The 15,604-nt window shown below is 42.5% G+C and overlaps 1 protein-coding gene across 3 annotated transcripts in view; it reads left to right on the top strand.

Annotated features, from left to right (window-relative positions):
* Positions 1-15,604, top strand: part of LOC122940368 (myosin light chain kinase, smooth muscle-like) — a 62,638-nt gene that overhangs the window by 41,331 nt on the left and 5,703 nt on the right. For all 3 annotated transcript variants that reach the window (XM_044297007.1, XM_044297005.1, XM_044297006.1), the window contains 6 exons: positions 1,690-1,792; positions 2,268-2,471; positions 2,598-2,815; positions 5,635-5,758; positions 5,944-6,096; positions 6,593-6,713. In XM_044297007.1, coding sequence (XP_044152942.1) covers positions 1,690-1,792; positions 2,268-2,471; positions 2,598-2,815; positions 5,635-5,758; positions 5,944-6,096; positions 6,593-6,713 — 923 coding nt within the window. The remainder of the gene's footprint in view (positions 1-1,689; positions 1,793-2,267; positions 2,472-2,597; positions 2,816-5,634; positions 5,759-5,943; positions 6,097-6,592; positions 6,714-15,604) is intronic.

The following is a 15,604-nucleotide window of genomic DNA, read 5'->3' as shown; positions in this document are numbered from 1 at the left end:
CTGTTATGGGGGAGGGGATCTGTGGGTGGCACTGTTATGGGGGAGGGGATCTGTGGGTGGCACTGTTATGGGATCTGTGGGTGGCACTGTTATGGGATCTGTGGGTGGCACTGTTATGGGGGGGGGGGATCTGTGGGTGGCACTGTTATGGGGGGGGGATCTGTGGGTGGCACTGTTATGGGGAGGGGATCCGTGGGTGGCACTGTTATGGGGGGGGGGGATCTGTGGGTGGCACTGCTATATATGTGTCACCCACATATCCCTCCACCCCATAATAGTGGCATTCACAGATGCCCTAATATACATGAGCTAAACCTGTGGAAGGGAGGAGGGGGCGGTGGCATGCAAATGCGGCGGGGCTGGTGCGGTCACTGTACTCCGGCCCCGCCACTCACTCACTCACTGCTTTATTGACTAAACCTTTTTTTATATTAATAACCTTAATTGAAGTTCGAATCCCCAGCCCCATCTGTACTACTTGCTAAATGTCCTGTAGCAGGCAGAGCAGGGCGGGCGGCCGGAACTCACTGATGTCACTTGACGTGCTTGCGCCGCCTACTTTATTAATGAAGGCGTGCAGGCAGGTGGCATCAGTGAGTGCCGGCCACCCGCCCTGCTCTGCCTGCTACAGGACATTTAGTAAGTAGTACAGATGGGGCTGGGGATCGGAACTTATATTTAAGGTTATTAATATAAAAGGTTTAGTCAATAAAGCAGTGAGTGAGCGGCACTGTCCCCCCTCTAGCTGATACATCGCAGTCTGCGGTGTAAAATGGCAGCATTCGTCCCATAACACGCGGGGGGGGGGGGGGGGGAGTGCGTCTTATGGGGCGAAAAATATGGTATATTTTTGCCACTAATACATCCTAAAAAAAAAAAAGGCTGTAATTTTCTCACTTCACCACAACAGCTAATAAGCCCTTTTTCCCCCACTAATAAAAGCCAAAAATGCTTTAGGACATATAACTGCACCGCACAAGGGCAAATAAGACGTAGAGCTATTTCCTTGTAACAAACCCTATATCAAACAGCACTTGCACCCAATAACCAGAACGGTTTGCTGGAATTACCCGGCTGTATAATGTCAATTTTGGATCCGCTTCAATATTGTGGAATGATTCCTCCCTATCCTTTCCCTGAACTTATATACTGCAAAATAAGTTTTAAAGTCTTTTCTAGCACTGACTCTAGCGCCTGCTGACGTCTCCCCCCCCCCCCCCCGCACTAAGTACACTGGAAAAATGGCTGAATCCAAGATGGCTTCGGCTACCGTATTTATAGGGCTGTGACATCACAGAGCTGGCTAGCTGTTGATTGGCTGCATGCATGGCATTGTGGATAATCCCTCGTTCCCAGAGCTCCATATGCGTGCAGCAGCCATTTTAGGAAAAAATGCGATTCGTTACCAAGAAGAATGAGGAAATTTGGATTCGGTGCAAATTTTATTTTGCTTCGGTCATCTCTATACATAATGTCTACTCGATTTAAGGGCAATTTCTGCAAATGAGTCTATTCCATATATATGACTGACTGACTGACTGTTTTTGTTCTCCAACATAGTCATACATTTCTGCAAGCTCTGTCTGGATGAACAGGACACTTGTGTAAATTTTTGTAACCAGTCTGACATATGTAAGTGCACCCTTAGAGCCGCATTGATAACTATCTCCATGCCATATTTCTTAACAGATGAAGACCCTGAGTATGAGGAACCAGTTGAATACAGAGAAGTCTTCATGAACACCACTGATCGAGTGGATGACCTTTATGTTAAATTGGAAAAGCTAGGAATGTAAGTGGAGACTGGGAGAACCCTTTGCCACTGGTGATTATATGGATATCCATAGCAATTCTTATAAAGGGATTGTAACTGTTTGGGCAGGATGCAAAAGTTGCAGTCCCAACCAAGCCTTGATGCTTGAGTGAGGCCAATAACCCAAAAGCCCCTCCTCCACATAAGAAGACACCAGTGTTAAAAATGACCTGATGGGCACTGCAGATTTTAAATGGGAGCCCAGGATCTTCAATGTTTAACTCATTACGAGCCAACTGTAACGTGTAGAGATGTTTGATTTGATTTTTGTAATAATAAAGCGCATAGTGTGACCAGTGACTGGGTTAGCAAAGTGAAGACAGTAGTCTTCTGCCATCTAGTGGCTTTATGTTAGACAGTTATAAAATGCCCTTTAGGTATATAGCATATTGTGTGTGTAATTCTGCTACAATACTGCATTAGACTTTCGTATGCTTCTTATATTTTTTTTCAGGGGGAAATTTGGCCAAGTTTACAAGCTACAGGAAAAAGCCAGTGGAAACATCCGTGCAGGGAAGTTCTCTAAGGGACGTTTACAGAAAGACATAGCAAACGCTCGAGCAGAAGTTGAGTTGATGAACAAACTACATCACCCCCGTCTGGTGCATTGTGTAGCGGCTTTCCAGGAACCTGGATGGGTGATCCTGGTGCTTGAGTAGTAAGTTCTGCCCCCTTGCTCCTCACGAGGATCTCCATCTTCTTTACTCAGTGACTTCTACTGCAATCTATTCTTGTCATATACATTCCCCCTGTGTCCTTCTCAACTTTTTACTCTGTCTCTCAGTATTGCAGGTGGCGAGTTGTTCGAGAGGATTGTAGCGGATGATTTTGAGCACACGGAGATAACAAGTATTGAATACATGTCACAGATTCTTAGTGGGGTGGGATACATGCACCAGCAGAGCATTGTCCATCTGGACCTTAAACCTGAGAACATTGTCTGCGTCAGCAAAATCAACACAAAAGTCAAAATCATTGACTTTGGTCTGGCCAGGAAACTAGGTGAGCGATGGACCTTGTTTATAACTCACAAATTCAGGTAATGGATGGGTGCAAAATATACACTAACTGTAGTAGTATGAAAGCTGTGTATTTCAGCCATGACAGATACATATAGAACAATAGAGGAAGCCATCGTAAATGACTTCTGATAACGTACAAGTGGCAAATCTAATGAGTATACAAAGAATACAGGGGGCATACAAAGATCCCGTAGGGCCCCACAGCAAAACTTTAATATGGGCTCCCTGCCCACCTGTTTTCCAGTACACGTGTATCAAATAATCCCAGGTAATGTGGAATGATTTCACTACTTTACAATTTTTTTTGTTTAATTTAAGTGTAAGAAATTATAGTTTAAAAAAATCACTCCCCCCCCCCCCCCCCTTCCCCCTTCAACAACTTTATCCAACTCCTATGTCGGAATAGGTACTTCAAAAATATGGCACTCATGCTAAAGATCATATTTCTCAATGCATTTACACCAGACAACTGACATAAATACATTAACACATCTCCTCCATAGAGCTCTAAATCACTGTTTCACAACTAGGGGGATCACTGTGCATAGGATTTTACATATTTATCATTGACTAAACTGAACTCCTCCTAGTGGTGGCTGTCTGAAAATACAGTGTTGTCATGTCCGTAACAGACGGAATTCGTATTCCCCCTAGTGTAGCATTCAGTATACATGAACATGGTCTATACATTGTGACCTAAAGAGGATATATAGATATAGGAAAAAGTTAATCTGACAGCCTTAGGCCGAATGCACACGGCCGTGTTCCGCGATCGAGAGTGGTCTGTGGTATGCCGGGCTGGATTCCTGTTCAGAGCGTGTATTACTGTAGCGCAGCGGCGGCATGAAGCGCACGGCGTCATAGCAACCAATGACGCTGTGCGCTCCTGCTCTGAACAGGAATCCAGCCCGGCATACCGCGAAACACGGCCGTGTGCATTCGGCCTTACAGTTGCAGTTATGGGCTGGTCCCATTTTGTGCTGGCTAGCCATAGGGATTTCCTAGAAAGCCAAATCAGAGAAAAGACCTGTTTTGGTGTGCTCTGCCAAAAAGGCCCTGAAAGAACTATTCTCTAGAAAAATACCATTCCTGAGAGTGAAAGCTGCCAGAAAAAGCAATTTCGCTGAGAACTGCCTCTGAGAGATAGAAGCATTGTAATTTGGCAAATGGTTGAGGACCATGCAGGCTGAGCTTGGACTGTGTAAGTAAGACTACATGCACACGATTGTCTGTCTGTTTTTTGCGGTCCGCAAAAAAACGGATGACGTTCCGTATGGCATCCGTGTTGTGTTTTTTTTTTTTTTTTTTTTTTTTTTTTTTTGCGGATCCATTGTAATAATGCCTATCCTTCTCTGCAAACTAGAAAAAAATAGGACCTGCACAATTTTTGGGCAGAACACTGGAACGGACATACTGATGTAAGCAGCACACGATGTGCTGTCCGCGTTTTTTGCGGACCCATTGAAATGAATAGGTCCGCATCCTATCCGCAAAAAAACGGAACGGACACTGAAACAAACAACGTTTGTGTGCATGTAGCTTAAAGGTAACATACTCTTATGGTATTGGACTTTACTGCCTGTGTTCTGGGTTTACTGCTTCTGGTGCCCGCCACACTTTGAGACAGACTGGCCATCCAACCTATACTACAACCTGCAGACTGGACATTGCAGATACATTTTGGAAAGATTGCAGTTTTTTTTTAGGGAGACAGAGGCTCCTGGAGGATTACTACCATCATTGCCACCTTCTATATAAACTCTGGTCTTGTCTGTGGTCTCTATACCCTATCATTATCATCCTCCTCCTCCAGTTCTACTGCCTTTCACTCCTCTGCTCATTCTGAGATCAGGGGAACCCCATTCACCACCAGGCAGCTGACCCCACCAATCCAGGGTGTGCCCAGAGAGGAAGAAACGTTAAGTCGCTCGAGGCTTGAAGGATAGTTAGAGTAGGATCAGCCACCTTGAGGACCACTCATCACCTCAGCCACCACTCCCATCTTAACTACTCCTATTCCCCCTGGGGGTCAGCTAACTGCAGTATTGTGCACGAGTCCTAACATTTGGCGAAGCTAGCTAGTGGGTTAGCAAACTCCCTCATTTTAAACTTCTTGATTAGCATAATGATTACTGACTTGGCTCCTGGGACAAGATCTAACACTAGCATTGTATAACCAAGCCTTCCCATACAGCTTACGTTTATGTGCCAGCCATTTGTGTTTTCTCTTTGTACAAGCCTCGTTTGAGGTGTATATATATTAATGGGGGCTGCTCAGTGGCATATCTAGAAATGACTGGGCCCCACAGCAAATTTTTGAATAGGGCCCCCCTCCCCCCAGTCATTTTTTCGCAACCCCTTCCTTTCATGACAGCCTCTTTCCTGTGGCTAGTAAAGATCGCTCTCTCAGACCAGTGCCGGCAGCTGTTCCATCCGTTTTCTACACCATCTATACTGTCACTGTATATCATTTCATTGTGTAATACTGTTGAGGGGGCCCTGACCAAATCTTTTACTCCTCCTCCTGGATGGGCCCCTTCTGGGTCAGGGCCCCAAAGCAGCCGCTTCCCCTATAGTTACGCCCCTGGGGCTGCTGTATGAGTTGGTGATCAAAACTAAATGCATTGCAATGTCCCCAAGATCTTCAATGAGCTGGTAAATGACCTACATTAAATTCTAGTACTTCTGTACAATTTACACTAAATGTTAAGGTGTTAGAACCCGTATAAACAATTAAGCAATAAAATTGTGTACTGTATGGATCAGGATGTTCTGAATATGCTATCTTTGTGCATTTAGAACCTGGAGTGCCAACGAAAGTGTTGCAAGGGACAGCAGAGTTTGTGGCACCTGAAGTTATCGCATATGAACCAGTTGGGTTTACCACTGACATGTGGAGCCTTGGAGTTATATGCTACATCCTGTAAGTTATTCTGTCTATCTCATGTAGACCAGTCTACAATTGCTGATTCGGTTTCCCTTGTGGGTATCCTTGAATGCTGAGTTGTGGTTTTAGAGCAGCTGGATAGCTACAAGTAGGAGACCACTGGTCTAGGACAGATCTATCTGATCTTTAATCTTTGATATGAAGTTTTCTTTTTACTGCAGGTTGAGTGGAGACTCTCCTTTCCAAGGTGACAATGACACAGAGACACTGCAGAACATTACCTCTGGGACCTGGGAATTTGACGAAGAAACAGATGCTGTAATATCTGACTCGGCTAAAGACTTCATCCGGCGGCTGCTGCAGAAGAACATGAAGTAAGCAACTTGGCTATACAGTATATCTGGAATATGAGGCAGGCGTGAAGTCACTAGAGTAAGGTCAAAATGTTCAAAAACAATACAAGTACATGCACTGATGTAGACCCTCAATAGTTCATCATAGTATAGCCCTGTAGAGGGTTTCAGTTCAGTTGCTTCAGTGAACAGTAGGGTAATTATTGGGTTGGATGGTGTCCTGTGCAGTACCAATACAATGATACGGTAACGGAGCCAAATGGTTGCCTAAATAATACTGCCCACTCTATAAATTTAAGGAATGTAGCTGGCTCCAGCACAGATGCCTGCTTCAGCTGCCAAGGCCATCAGGGCCAGTATCTCCCACTTCAGTAGTGACAAGTGAGCAACAGTGGGCCACCATATAGGTTGCTTGTACAACCTAAAGACCACCCTTGTGGATGAGAGATTGTAATTAAACGTAGTATATCAAATCTAGTACAATTTGCAAAATATTCACATGGAGTCTGTTGGCTAGGTCTCGTCTTACTGCTGAACAAGCCATTGGTCACCCCTGGATCAAGGATAAAGCTGTTTCCAGCCCAAAGACCCTATCAAAAGAAAAGATGAAAAAGTTTTTGGCCCGGCAAAAATGGCAGGTGAGTAATACATAGGCAACAGTGGACGGCAGAAGAGAGGAGGGGGTCCAGGAAACGCAAAAAATTGGCCTTACGTGTAATTGTATTCTAGTGAATGTAGTGCGTTAGGACTTTGCTATTCTACAGTGAAGCTTGCAGTTCACCACAGGCGCACATGTGCACATATAATATATGATAAGCAGTTTATATTTTCAGCAACTTTGACAGGGACCACATATTGTCATATTTGATCAGTGTATATCAACATTAATATACCATATATGAATATTTTGTATTACTTCAGTAGCACTGATCCAGATTTACAGTCTTATACAGAATTCAGAGCTGGATTCGCAATTCTGCAGACATTGAAGGTTACAAGGACTTGGTTGCTCAATATATAGGGCTTGCTTTGTTAATTGTGTTATTCTTACACCCGGGCTTTTACAGTAATCAGATTTTTTTTTAAACAAATTGTTCCACTGCTTCGCCACTGTAAGGGAAATATCCAATAACAAGCTTGCTGACAGTTTCCAATAACAACCAGATGCATTCTAAAGGCAGCTCTATAATTTAGCATGTAACTGGGTATCTTCACAATAGGATTAGTGCAATGTACTTGCAAAGACAAGCTCACTGGTTCTACAAACTAGAAATCTATAGAATACGACTTATGTACACCTCAGTATTTGAGGTGCTGTGGATAATGGACATAACATTTCCCAATTAATAGACTTGAAAGGAATTCCACTCACACTCAGGAAAATGTTCTTAATGCATAGTTAGCGATTTATAGAAATCAGCTTTTTTAGAAAATGTGCAAATTCTGTAGATCTAAGTGCTGTAACAGAAAGAACTTGCCCCGTATTATGGTGTTCTTGGTGATGGATTGAAGGCGACAATTAGTTTCAGATGTTTTGGTCACACCTAGACCTTTTTCACTACATTGCTGTAAAAAGATGAGAACAAATTATATGGAGGACAATACACAATTCACAGCGTTAATAAACAGATTTATTGTGATAAAATAATAGTAAATTGAGATAACTAAAAGATAAGACTTTGGGGATACTCTCTATCGGCCATGGCTGTGTCGCGTAGGCAGGAGTGTGTGGCGTCCCAATGTGATGCAGTATATATAGGAGGATGTGATGTCACATCCCGTGGAGTTATTAGGGGGCGGGACAAATAAAGAGGAGTGTTCCTAAATGATGGCTGTGCTGTGGAAGCGGCTTGTGTGCACTAACAGTGTGGGAGGGGGGTCCCAATGTCGAGACCAAGCATAGAGGATTAGCACATATACTTGGAGTATAAAAGTTGCTGGGCACCATCTTGGTAACTGGTGAAGCCGAACAGGAAGGCGGCACATACGCAATGTGTATTTGGAAAGATGGTGGCCATCTTAGAAACTGGAAAGAGATGGCATATGTTTGAAAAGAGAGGGAAAAGAAGGAAAAATGTTTGTTTAAATTGGCAGTAGATAAAAATAAGGCTGAGAGGAAACAATAGGAAAAAAGGAAATTAGGGGAGAAAGATGGGGGAAGGGATGAAAAAATATAAAAAAATGGAAACAATGTAAAATAAGTGAAAAAATTTAAAATGGAACTAAAGAGTGAAAATAGAAAAATTAAGTAGATAGAAGAAAGAAGGAAAAAGGGAGAGGGGAGAAGATGGAAAGAGTCAAAATCTCAACCCGGTGCCATATACTGCTTTGATTTCGGGATTAAGTGCCGTATATCTGGTCTCAAAAGGAAGGGAAGCTGAACATGGAAGTGGATTACATTAAATCACGTCATATTCATAATGTACTACCTGAGGGTATAGGGTTCCCAATGTATGACTCCAGTAAAATACAAGTTTCTTGAGTAGTTCATTGTGGTTGCCCTATGACTTCTGGCTTCTGGAAATGGTCTGGTATGAATAGCAGGTCTTTTTGCATCCGATGGTGGATCTGTGGCTTCCAATCCTGTCTTGAATTGGTTAAGCGGTCTCGCCTGTATGTATTAGTCCACAGGGACATTTAATTAGATATACCACAAATCTGGAGTCACACGTTATGGAAGTCCTTAATTGGGAACTTTACACATATGTGGATGATGGAACATGTTGCTTTCAATTATATTTGTGCAGTTTTTTTTTTTATCAGTGTTAAGGTATGATCCACATAAGAGGGGCTAGTGTTTCCATATTAATTATTAGTTTTGGTACTATAGAGTGGTAGGTATGTATAAACACAATTCTATTTGAATCCTTAGGTTTACCTGTCTGGGTTCCGGATGGTTAAGCATCTTGATAGTGTTTGTTTTTTTTTGTTTTTGTTTTTTGTAAGGAGGGACGGCTTTCTCACTGCGCCTGCGCCAAATACTGGATAGCGCAGGCGTGAGATTTACACGGCAGACGGGGCCAGCAGGAGAACAAACGCTGGCCTGGCCCTGTCACTCAAGACAGAAGGGCATGGAAATGAGGTGGGCGAACGAAGCCTCTAGGAGCAGGTGCAACGCCCCCCCTGCTCCTAGAGGCTCCTTTGCATATAATAAAAGTTTAACTCTGCATTTCTTTTATTCAAGTATGCCCCCCGTTTTCGTGCAATTTAAATACAGGTGATATTTTAACATCTATAATGTCAGCATGTTTAATGGCGAAAACTGGGATGACAGAAACCTTTTTAAATTTAGTATACATTTTGTTGAGTTGAGTCTGTCAGGTTAATGGTTTGAAACAATACGTTGTACACGGATAAATTGAGCTCTGGGAAGTGAATTTTAATATTACGTGAATGGCAACTTGTGTAATACAGGAGTCTATTTCTGTCAGTGAGTTTGGTGAAAAGATCTTGAAAAAAGACCAGAGTCCTCCTTTTCAACCAATGTGTCTAGAAAACTAATTGTGATAAGATTGTAGTGTAAGGTGAACAATAGTTAAGGTCTGATGCTATTGATATTGTAAAAAATAAAAGTTTCTATGGGGCCTGTCCATATACAGAAAATATCATTGATGTATCTCTGCCAGCACTTGGCATATGCACTGAACAAGGGATTAGTGTAAATGAAATCTGATTCAAACTGGGCCATATACATAATCCCATAATGCAGGGCCACATTTAAGCCCGGCCGTAGTGGTCCCGCAGGTCTGTATGTAAAAAATCACTAAAAAGGAAGTCGTTTTCTTTAAGTACCAAGGAAAGAAGATCTAGGCAGAAATCAATGGAATCTGATTTAAGTGAAGAGTTGTTAATGAGAGATATGGACTGCTTCCAGTCCTACGTTGTGGCGTATCGAAGTATAGAGACTATTTGCATCAAACATTTTAAGGAGACTTGAAGGAGGAAAACTAGATAGTTCTTTCAAAACTTAAGCCCTGGCCTGTACCCAAGAAGAAGGATCTGGGGTCAAGATTTTTTTGAGAAAGAGGTGACAAGATGGAATCGGTTGAATACAACGATTAGTCGACTGGAAAGTTTTATCAATGACTTGTGGATCTTGGGGAGGATGTAAAAAAAAAAAAAAAAACTGGGGTTATGGGATATGGATTAATTAGTAAGTTAAATATTTTTCTGTCAATGATGTCTCTGGTAAGATAGGTGTCTAATGTTTTAGTTTCAAGCGTATGGTTGGGGAGGGATCTTTAGTGATCTTTGAGTATGTGGTAGAATCAGATAATTGACGATGGACTTATGGACCATAAAGGCTATATGGGCAAATGACAATGGCCCGCCCTTGTCTGCAGGTTTGATTATAATGCGTGCGTACTGATCCAGCGGAACAGAGGGATAAAACTTAACATTTAATGTCAGTGAAATCTAAAATAAATGGGTAGACACCAGAGGATGAGCCTCTACAACAAACAACAATTAAAGACAGCCCTATGGGCATAAACTTGTACATATACATACAAAGTGTGGCCAAGATGGTATAGGTAAATAGTAAGGAACGTTCTCACCCGATTAACGACCAGGGTTTCTCGCAGAGATGGCTATTGGTGGAGAGGATCCTGGAATACTTGATGGCCACACTTGAGACGAGTAGGTATAGGTGCCCCTTTGACGTAGGTGGGTAACAGGGCGATCAACCCTAGACGGCCCTGAATAGGGGGCAGGGGCTAGTACGCCCTACCTACCTATACGGGGAACTTGCCCCGCAAGGAGCGTCCCCGTCCGGATACCTGGCCCTGGGGGGACAGATTCCCTAGTAATCCCTAAAATCTTTTTAGGGATTACTAGGGAATCTGTCCCCCCAGGGCCAGGTATCCGGACGGGGACGCTCCTTGCGGGGCAAGTTCCCCGTATAGGTAGGTAGGGCGTACTAGCCCCTGCCCCCTATTCAGGGCCGTCTAGGGTTGATCGCCCTGTTACCCACCTACGTCAAAGGGGCACCTATACCTACTCGTCTCAAGTGTGGCCATCAAGTATTCCAGGATCCTCTCCACCAATAGCCATCTCTGCGAGAAACCCTGGTCGTTAATCGGGTGAGAACGTTCCTTACTATTTACCTATACCATCTTGGCCACACTTTGTATGTATATGTACAAGTTTATGCCCATAGGACTGTCTTTAATTGTTGTTTGTTGTAGAGGCTCATCCTCTGGTGTCTACCCATTTATTTTAGATTTCACTGACATTAAATGTTAAGTTTTATCCCTCTGTTCCGCTGGATCAGTACGCACGCTAATTAATTTGGGATTAAGTAGGCCCGGTCGCCAAATCCGGCCTCTTTGGTTTTCTCTTTGATTATAATGCCCTTATTGTTTTTAAGGGCATCCTGTTCCTACCTACTGAGGCTGTGTTGGGTATGAGCCCAGTTGATACTCCATAGTAGTCTTTTTCATGTCCCTGTCGATGAGGTCGATTACCGTTTCCACTCCATGGTATGTACGTGTGAGATTAAAATGACTGGGGGAACGTATGCCTATTTTGTCAATAGAGAGTTCTATTCTGATTGAATTATGCATTTGGTTAATATGATTCTAGTCCAAAGTGAATTTTAGGTCACAAGGTTCTGTAGAACCTTGAAAGTTCTTGTTCTAGTGCAAATGTATCGAACTGGGGGTATGGAGCAGAAGGATAATCCCATCTGTAAGAGTTGTTCAGGTGTGGATAGAGTATATGAGGAAATATTAACAAATAGATCAGATTTCTTACCTCCAGATCTTGTTTGTATCCTTGTTGTCCCTTCTTCTGGTGCTTTTAGACCTCTGTGTCTGTTTCCTCCCCTTTTGCATTGTCCTAAAAAAGGAGACCGATGGTGGCGTTCCATGTGAGGTGTCGCTGCTGAAACTTGCAGAATTGTAGTTTTCTCGTGGTGTCCTTGTGGTTCGATATGAAGGGTTATCCAACCATTGATAAACTCTGTTTAGGGCGTAGTTTTCTGCTTCATGTTGGAACTTCAATTCTTTTTTTTAATTTTTTTTTTCTCTTGTGTTCCATTATGGAATTCCCATTTAGTATGTGTTCAATTATTGACAGCGCAGTCCAGTGCACATCTTGTCTAATGTAGGCAGTCCTGGAACAGCCGTTTGAGGGTGCATATCTTTGTTCAAAATGTGAGCAAATTGCCAGTTTGGAATGGCACATAGAGTATCTAAACGAGCGAGTTTCAACACTGAGAGGCGTTGACAATTTGGAAAAGAGTTTGCTGCTCTCTGAGCAAGCACTCTTTGGGGTAGATGTGGGGGAGGGTGGTAGCGAGGAGGCTGAGAAAAGTGAGGTAGCTAGCTGTGTAACAGTTAGAAAGCGGGGTTGAGGGAAGAGTGCCAGGGAGGCTAGTCCTGATCTGACACACCCCAACAAGTTTGCAAGGTTGGCAGATGAGGGGAATGTCAGTTCAGAGAGAGCACTGCTGCAGCCAGACACTTCCTCTGCCAGTCAGGAAAATGTCGGCTCCAGTAAGCAAGGGACCAGGAGAGCAGGGCAGTCCAGACAGGTGCTGGTAGTGGGAGACTCAATTGTTAGGGATATAGATAGGGCGATCTGTCACAAATATCCGCGTCGTTGAACTGTGTGTTGTCTTCCTGGCGCTTGAGTTCGACACATCGCGGATCGGGTTGACAGATTACTGGGAGAGGCTGGAGAAGATCCAGCGGTCATGGTCCATATCGGAACCAATGACAAAGTTAGAGGTAGGTGGAGCGTTCTTAAATATGACCTCAAAGGTAGTGTTTTCCTAAATACTGCCTGTACCATGAGCCACACAAGAAAGGCAGCGGGAGGTTAACAAGTGGCTCAAAAACTGGTGTAGAAAGGAGGGGTTTGGGTTCCTGGAGAATTGGGTCGACTTCTCTCTCAGCTACAGGCTCTATCGTAGGGATGAGCTGCACCTCAATGGGGAAGGGGCAGCTGTGCTGGGGAGAAGATGGCTAGAAGGTTGGAGGAGTGTTTAAACTAGGGACTGGGGGGAGGGTAATTAGTGCAGATAGAGACCGGGGGCAAGGTAGTGGGACTGAGGGAGGAATGGAAGGAGGGACTAGAACAGTTCAGAAGGAAAGGTGTAGGGTAAAAAATATACATAAATCTCTTAAATGTATGTTTACTAATGCCAATGGAATTAGTGATGTGTGAGGAGGGCTATGACATAGTGGGAATAACTGAGACATGGCTGGATGATGGCTATGACTGGGCAGTTAATGTACAGGGTTACAGTCTGTTTAGAAAGGATCGTCAAAACTGGAGAGGGGGAGGGGTCTCCCTTTATGTAAAGTACTGTCTAAAGCCCACAGTCTGAGAAGATATAAGTGAGGGACATAAACATGTGAAGTCACTGTGGGTAGAAATACATGGAGGCAAAAACAATAATAAATTACTAATAGGAGTTTATTATAAACCACCTAATATACCAGAGTCCACAGAAAATCTGCTACTAAAGTAGTTAGACGAAGCGGCAAATTATAAGGAGGTCGTTATGGGGGACTTCAACTACCCAGATATAGGAAACTGGGAAACTGAAACCTGTACATCTCATAAAGGAAACAGGTTCTTGGAAATAACCTAAGACAATTACCTTTCCCAACTGGCTCAGGACCCGACTAGCGGGACGGTCATACTAGACTTAGTATTAACCAATAGACCTGACAGAACAGATGTGCAGGTTGGGGGACACCTGGGAAATGGTGACCATAAAGTAATAACCTTCCAATTATCATTCAAGAGTGTTTCTTCAGGGAGGAACAAAAATACCATGTAAAAAGCAAATAAAAGCAGCTAAACTAGAGACCGAGAGATTAATTGCCAAAGAGAGCTAAACTAACCCTAAAATGTTCTTCAATTATATAAATAGTAAGAAGTATAAATCTAAAGGTGTCGGTTCTTTACAGAGTGATGGGGGGGGAGCTGCAGAGAGCGATGAGGAGAAAGCAAAGCTATAAAAAAATTTTTTTTTTTTTCCTTCACTGTATTCACTGAAGAAAATAAACTGTTAGATGAAACGCAGAATGTAAAAGTAAATTCCCCATTAAAAGTGCCCTGTCTGACCCAGGAAGAAGTACAGCAGCGTCTTAAAAATATTTAAAATAGACAAATTGCCAGGACCAGGTGGCATACCACCCGTATCCTAAAATAATTAAGTAATGTCATAGCCAGATCCTTATTTCTCATATTTAAGGACTCTATACTAACAGGGAGCACCGCATAGCAAATGTGGTGCCAATATTCAAAAAGGGTACAAAAACAGAGCCTGGAAACTATAAAGGCCAGTAAGTTTAACATCCGTTGTGGGTAAACTGTTTGACGGTTTTCTAAGAGATGCTATCTTGGAGCACCTCAATAAAAATAAGCAAATAACGCCATATCAGCATGGCTTCATGAGGGATCGGTCATGTCAAACTAATTTAACCCTTTCATGACCAAAGGTCATTGATGCCCCAGTGTCCAGGTCAAAATTTACAAATCTGACATGCGTCACTTTAAGTGGTAATAGCTTTGGAACACTTTTACTTATCCACGCCATTCTGAGATTGTTTTCTTGTGACACATTGTACTTCATGACAGTCATAAATTTGAGTCAATATATATCACCTTTTATTTATGAAAAAATCCCAAATTGACCCAAAAATTTCAATTTCTCTGCTTCTAAAACAAAGTGATACCTCATAAAATATTTATTACATAACATTCCCCACGTGTCTACTTTATGTTGGCATCAATTTGGATATGTTTTATTTTTTTAGGACATTACAAGGCTTAGAAGCAATTCTTAAAATTTTTACGAAAATTTCCAAAACCCACTTTTTAAGGACTAGTTCAGGTCTGAAGTCACTTTGTGGGGCTTACATAGTGGAAACCCCCCATAAATGACCCCATTGTAGAAACTACACCCCTCAAGTTACTTTAAACCAATTTTACAAACGTTATTAACCCTTTAGGTGTTCCACAAGACTTAAAGGAAAATGGAGATTAAATTTCAAAACTTTACTTTTTTAGCAGATTTTCTATTTTATTAAAAAAAATATCTTTATCACATTAAGGGTTAACAGCCAAACAAAACTCTATATTTATTACTCTGATTCTGCGGTTTACAGAAACGCCACACATGTGGTCGTAAACTGATGTAAGGGCGCACGGCAGGGCGCAGAAGGAAAGGAACACCGTATGGTTTTTGGAAGGCAGATTTTTGCTGGATTGGTTTTCTGAACGCCATATTTTTTTTATTTTTCTACCGATCGTCTTGTGCAGGGGCTCCTTTTTTGCAGAAAGAGTTGAGGTTTTATTGGTACCATTTTTGGGTACATAGGATTTTTTGATCATTCATTATTACACTTTATGGGACAAGGTGGCCCAAAAATTGGCTGTGTTGGAACTTTTATTTTATTTTTATTTTTTTTACAGCGTTCATCTGAGGGGTTAGGTCATGTGACAGTTTTATAGAGCAGATCGTTACGGACGTGGCAATACCCAATATGTATACTTTTATTTATTTAAGTTT

This window comes from Bufo gargarizans, chromosome 6 (genome assembly GCF_014858855.1).
Source record: "Bufo gargarizans isolate SCDJY-AF-19 chromosome 6, ASM1485885v1, whole genome shotgun sequence".
Taxonomy (NCBI): Eukaryota; Metazoa; Chordata; class Amphibia; order Anura; family Bufonidae; genus Bufo; species Bufo gargarizans.
This window is presented reverse-complemented; position numbering and strand designations above follow the sequence as displayed.